At 39.5% G+C, this 6,000-nt stretch overlaps 1 protein-coding gene across 1 annotated transcript; it reads left to right on the top strand.

Annotated features, from left to right (window-relative positions):
• Window positions 1-3,695: 3,695 nt before the first annotated feature.
• Window positions 3,696-5,667, top strand: LOC111212912. The gene is made up of 8 exons (XM_022714551.1): window positions 3,696-3,890; window positions 3,972-4,175; window positions 4,243-4,332; window positions 4,411-4,518; window positions 4,594-4,839; window positions 4,931-4,957; window positions 5,028-5,327; window positions 5,437-5,667. Exons 1-8 carry the CDS (start codon window positions 3,696-3,698, stop codon window positions 5,665-5,667), a joined length of 1,401 nt encoding a protein of 466 aa, XP_022570272.1.
• The last annotated feature ends 333 nt before the right edge of the window (window positions 5,668-6,000 follow it).

Genomic DNA, 6,000 nt, shown 5'->3' on the forward strand with positions numbered 1-6,000 from the left:
AAGACTAAGAATGGCTGGTCTGACAAGAGCTTTGATGATCTACTTGAGACATTGCCGGAGATGTTACCAGAGGATAACGTGTTGCATACATCACTGTACAAAGTGAAGAAGTTCTTGAAGTCTTTTGATATTGGTTATGAGAAGATTCATGTGGGTGTTAATGATTGCTGCCTGTTCATAAAGGAGTTGAAGAAGCTCGACAAATGTCCAAAGTGCAAGGCTTCAAGATGGAAGATTAACCAACACACTAGTGAGATCAAGAAATGTGTCCCACGGAAAGTATTAAGATACTTTCCAATAATCCCATGGCTGAAGAGGATGTTTAGGTCTGAAGAAATGGCCAGAAACCTAAGGTGGCATTCTAGTAACCAGAGCAGCGATGGGAAACTAAAACATCCCGTAGATTCTGTGACATGGAAACAGATGAATGACAAGTATCCCACATTTGCTGCTGAGGAAAGGAATATACGGCTGGGACTCTCCACGGATGGCTTTAATCCTTTCAACATGCAGAGCAGTAAGTACAGTTGTTGGTTTGTGCTGTTAGTTAACTAGAATTTGCCTCCTAATCTATGTATGAAGAAGGAGAATATCATGCTAACACTGCTCATTCCTGGTCCACAACAGCCTGGTAATAGTATTGATGTCTACTTAGAGCCACTAATAGAGGATTTAAATCAGTTGTGGAGCAAAGAAGACTCAACATATGATGTCGTGAGTAAATATGTTTTTACAATGAAGGCGATGCTGCTCTAGACTATTAGTGATTTCCCAGCCTATGGAAATCTTGTTGGATGCAAAGTGAAGGGGAAAATGGGTTGTCCTGTGTGTGGGAAACACACTGATAGTATGTGGTTGAAGTTCTGTAGGAAGCATGTGTATATGTCTCACAGAAAGGGTCTCCCACCAACGCATAGGTATAGGTAGAAGAAGGCTTGGTTTGATGGACATGCTGAACATGGGAGAAAGTTGAGGATACTATCTGGTCATGACATCTCCAATAACTTGAAGAACTTTGTTAACAACTTTGGGAATTTTAAAGAAGCTAGAACGAAGAGGAAAAGGACAGTCAGTGTTGAAGAAGACTGTCATATTGGGGATGTTTCCAGTGAATCCGAGGCAGAGGAAGAAGATGAAGTTGATGAGGAAGAGTTGTCAAGATGGAAGAAAAGGTTGATATTCTTTCAACTTCCTTATTGGGAGGTAAGTCTTATATTGAACACATAATATTCCTTGTATATTGATTATTTTTGAAACACCTTACAGTTTTGATTGATAATTTTGCTTGTGCATTCATATTTAGGAACTCCCCGTGAGGCATAACTTGGATGTAATGCACATGGAGCGAAACGTGGCAAAGAGCATTGTCTCAACGTTACTTCATTGTGGGAATTCAAAGGATGGTCTCAATACACGTAAAGATCTGGAACATCTTGGTATTAGGAAGGATCTGCACCCTAGGGCCAAAGGGAAAAGGACTTACCTGCTAGTAGCACCTTGGTCTTTGTCCAAGAGTGAGAAGAAAGTATTATGCAAGCGACTTTTTGATTTTAAAGGACCTGATGGATATTGTTCAAACATATCAAGGGGAGTTTCAGTGGAAGAGTGTAAGGTATCAGGTCTCAAATCACATGATTATCATGTGCTGATGCAACAGTTACTCCCGGTTGCAGTTAAAGGATTATTACCTAAAGGCCCGAGACTAGCATTATTACGAATGTGTGCATTCTTCAACCGCTTATGTCAGCGAGTTATGGATATAGAGCAGATTTCAAAAATGGAAGAAAAAGTTGTGGAAACTCTCTGTATGTTTGAGAGTTTTTTTCCTCCAAGCTTCTTCGACATAATGGTTCATTTAACAGTTCATCTTGGAAGGGAAGCTAGACTATGCGGTCCAGTCCACTTTCGTTGGATGTATCCATTTGAGAGATAACTTATACTGTATTTAAATTTTAAATTTTGTAGACTGTGACTCATACTTCTATTTACTCTATGTAGGCACATGAAGATCCTGAAAGACTATGTTAGAAACCCTGCGAGGCCAGAGGGTTGTATTGCTGAGTCTTACCTAGCAGAAGAGTGCATGCGGTTCTGTAGTGAGTTTCTTAAAAAGACAACAAATGTGGAGGATAAATTAGATAGGGATACTGACTATGAGAGCCAGTCAATCCTAGAGGAACATCCAATATCGGCACCGAGATCAATTAATCTGTCTGACATGGAGAAGAAAATGGCCCACCTTGCTGTCCTTCAGAACACATCTGTTGTTGACCCTTACGTTGAGTAAGTTATTGCATTTTTTTAACTTCGCATCTATAAGCTAAGTAGCAAACTGAAAAAAAAAAATTTTGTTTCACAAGCATGCATCTACAGTTTCTACAAGAGACAAATGCAAGATGTAGACGTGATGCAACATATTTGTGGAGTACACATACTCTGAATTTTGCTTCTTGGTTAAAAGAACATGCAAGTTTCTAAGAATTATTCTGTTTTCTGAATTAATTGTTTTTCTATTCTGACAATTGTTTATACTTTTTGCTAGATACATATGGATGCTGAAACACATGAAGAGACTCTAAAATGGTTGGCATATGGACCATGTAGTAGTGCAAGGTCATATACAGGCTATATAGTGAACGGACAGCGCTTTCACACACACTCAGTTCAGAGGCTGAGCCAAAACAATGGAGTATTTTATGAGGCTACTGCAATGTGTAGAGCGAGTGCCAAAGACACTTCACAAGTTGTTGATTTGGTATCATACTACGAGAGAGTTACATAGATTATCTTGCTGGACTATAATGTCTTTTATGTCCCTCTATTCAGGTGTCAATGGGCAGTAAGAGGAAACGGAGTTAAGGTGGAAGATGAGTACACACTTGTTAACTTGAATCAGTGTCAAGTTTCCTTTAATAGGGATCCATACATATTAGCTTCTCAGGAAAAACAAGTATTTTACTCAAGGGAGGATGATACATCCAGCTGGTATATTGTCCTAAGAGGTCCATCAAGAAGATACAATGAAGCAGAAGAAGAAGATGTCAACACAGATATCAGACCATTGACATGGATGTTGATATAGATGAAGCTCACAATGCCCGAGTTGATTGTGAAGGCATATATGTGTGATGCATGTGATATGTGTCTTGTTTGATGCTTGACTGTTTTGTGTGCTTTTTTGATGTCTTCTCTGATATTTGTCTTGTTTGATGCTTGACTCTTTTGGGTTCTTTTTTGTGATGACTGATGTAGTTTCATAGTTATTTTTGTATCTTGTACTAACTAATGTATAATTTCTTTCAGGTGAATTAAATGGGTCGTCCAAAGACTACAGGAATGCAAAAGAATGCGACTAATAGTAAGGTCACCAAGAAAGACACGAAGGTCACAAAGAGGGGAAGGAAAAGGAATACCGAAGTGGAAGTTGAATTTATTGGTACTGTCCAATGCCAACCGCAGCATGATGAGCTTGAAAAGGCTATAGAGGCTGACGAGGAGGAAGAGCATGAAGATTCTGAAAAGGATCAGGAGCCTGTCGAGGATAAAGAGCATGAAGAGCTTGACGAAAATGAGGAAAATGAAGATGTTAACAGGGCTGCGGGGGCTGACGCTAACGAGCAGGAAGAAGAGCCTGATGGAGAGGTGAATTGAATGAAGTTCAGCCTAAGCAGAAGAAACACTGAGGACCAACCAAGATGAAGCACATCGCCAGAGATCCAAATGCTAGAGAAAGAGTGGAGTTCAATGATTTTGGAGATCCTGTTGGTGAAGGATCAGTGAAGTTGTCTTCATACCTAGGTCCATTAGTGTGGGAGCATGTACCTGTCACATTTGATGATTGGAGGAAAATCAGTGAGGAAGTTAAAATTGTTCTATGGAAATTTGTTCAGGTGACTTTCTCATATTACATTTTCACATTTGATGGTTCTGTATCGATATATGTAATTCATTTGGTATAGTTGTGATTGTAGGCAAGGTTTGAGCTTGATGAAGAGTACCAAAAGAATGTTGTGTTGAGGCAAATGGGATGTTTATGGAGGGCCTCAAAATCAAGACTTGTCACGCAGATAAGGTGTAAAGCTACTAACCAAGAGAGGATGAATCTAAGACCAAAGAATGTTAATCCAGTTGAATGGCGAAAATTTGTCAAGTGCAAAACCAGTCCAGCCTTTAAGGTATTGTCTACTAAGTTAGCTTGTTTTCAAGGTTCTATATTGAATATCTTCACTCAATGTATGCTAGGCTGTGAGTGATAAATACAAGGAGAGGAGAAGCAAACAAATTCCTCACACCTGTAGCCGTAGAGGAATGGTTAGGCTAGAAGAAGATATGGTACCATTTCTTCACCTTAACTATTAACTTTTTATTCACTTACCACCTTTTTCACATCTAATGTGTTGTTTTCATCAGAAACAAGAGAGTGGTGGAGTATCGAAAGTGAGTAGGCTTAAAGTGTGGGTCAAGTCACGTACAAAAAAAGATCAGACACCAGTCAATATGATTGCTGCAGAGAAGTTTGTAAGTAGTTTTTTTTTTGGTGCTTCAAAGATATTACTATATGCTTAGTAACATGTTTTATCTTGGCGGAAAAAGGCAGCTGAGCTCGTTGATAGCGGTGCTAATTCTAATTCAACAAACCTTAGTGTTGATCCGCTTTCAGTACTATTAGGACCTGACAATCCTGGTCATTTGATGGCAATGGGAAGAAACATTGGGAAGACGAAGTTAGCTTGTTTTCAAGTGAAGAAACTGTTTATGGCTGAAATGGAAGAGAAGCAGCTTGGTTTGATGCACCATGTTAACGAGTTGCAATCTGAAATTGCTAGAATGAAGAGACAGGTTAGTTATACTAAGCATGCTTATATTCTTAGATGTTAGTTATTAGCTGATTACTTACATGCATTTATGTTACATCATGAACCTGAGATAGGTGAAAACTCAGCTACTGCAAGAGCAGGTAATTTACAGACATTCTAAACAATATTTGGGTAGTAATTACTGACATGTTTTAAAATACATTTATGTAGAGTGTTAACAAAAGAGCACAACCTAAGTGTGTGTTGGTTGATTGGTCTGGTTCTGATGAAGACGTTGCTGAGGGCCGTGTTATTTCATCTGAACCGGAAGACTTTGTGAATGATATCCCCTTAGGCCCTCTTGCTGTTAAAGTATTGGTCGAAACTGCAATCAAATCAGATGCATTTCTATGGAGGCCTGCAACCGGTATGTGTATTGTTGAGCAAGCGGTTGGCGAGATGATTGCATGGCCTGCCAATAAATGCATTATTTCAGACCAGACGATGTATTCTGAAGACATTCCTCTTAGGGTAAGATGTGTAATCAAGAAGCAAGTTTTTGCAGTTTACTTTGTTGTTCTTTGTCTGAGTTGTTGTGAGCATTAACATATTCTTATTCTCTTTTGCATGTGTCTGCTAGAACCCAACGGCGTATTCTGTCAACAAATGCAAACTCTTATCACCTTGGACAACTACTGACGAAGTTGTTGCTGAAGGCCATTGGCAGTGTCAAGAACCAAAAGCATTGGTTGATCGTCTCCCTGTTGGACCAAATGCAGTGAAAGTATTTGTGGATGTAGTGCATGAACCTGACACATTTCTATGGAGACCTAGACCAGAAATGACATACCTTCGGGATTCTGTTAAGTAGTTTGTAGCATGGCCTGCAAGTAAGTGTGTGTTTGAAAGCACAACAAATTCACCACGCCCTACATCTCCTAAATCATCGACTGCTACAACATTTTCTGCATCGCCACCAGTTTCTAAATCTCCAGTGCACTAACCTTCTCCAAAAGCTACTCCGAAGAAAACTCAAGCCGCCTCTCCTCTTCGAAGATCTCAGGTAAAGTTTGTAGAGTCATTGTCTGTTTGTTGTTATATATTTCATTGACATGAACTGGTTTGTCTTGAATACATTGTAGCGTCATTGTTAAAACGATGCTGCTCCCAAAGAGAATCAGAAGTGCAAGTTGATGTCCATTGG

The sequence above is a fragment of the Brassica napus genome, chromosome C8 (assembly GCF_020379485.1).
Source record: "Brassica napus cultivar Da-Ae chromosome C8, Da-Ae, whole genome shotgun sequence".
Lineage (NCBI taxonomy): Eukaryota > Viridiplantae > Streptophyta > Magnoliopsida > Brassicales > Brassicaceae > Brassica > Brassica napus.

What these genes read in the sequence shown, in the direction of transcription:
- LOC111212912 (XM_022714551.1), top strand. Translation starts at nt 3,696, where the DNA reads ATGAAGCACATCGCCAGAGATCCAAATGCTAGAGAAAGAGTGGAGTTC. An exon ending in TTCTATGGAAATTTGTTCAG is followed by an intron (nt 3,891 to 3,971) that starts GTGACTTTCTCA and finishes TTGTGATTGTAG; the next exon opens with GCAAGGTTTGAGCTTGATGA. An exon ending in TGATTGCTGCAGAGAAGTTT is followed by an intron (nt 4,519 to 4,593) that starts GTAAGTAGTTTT and finishes TGGCGGAAAAAG; the next exon opens with GCAGCTGAGCTCGTTGATAG.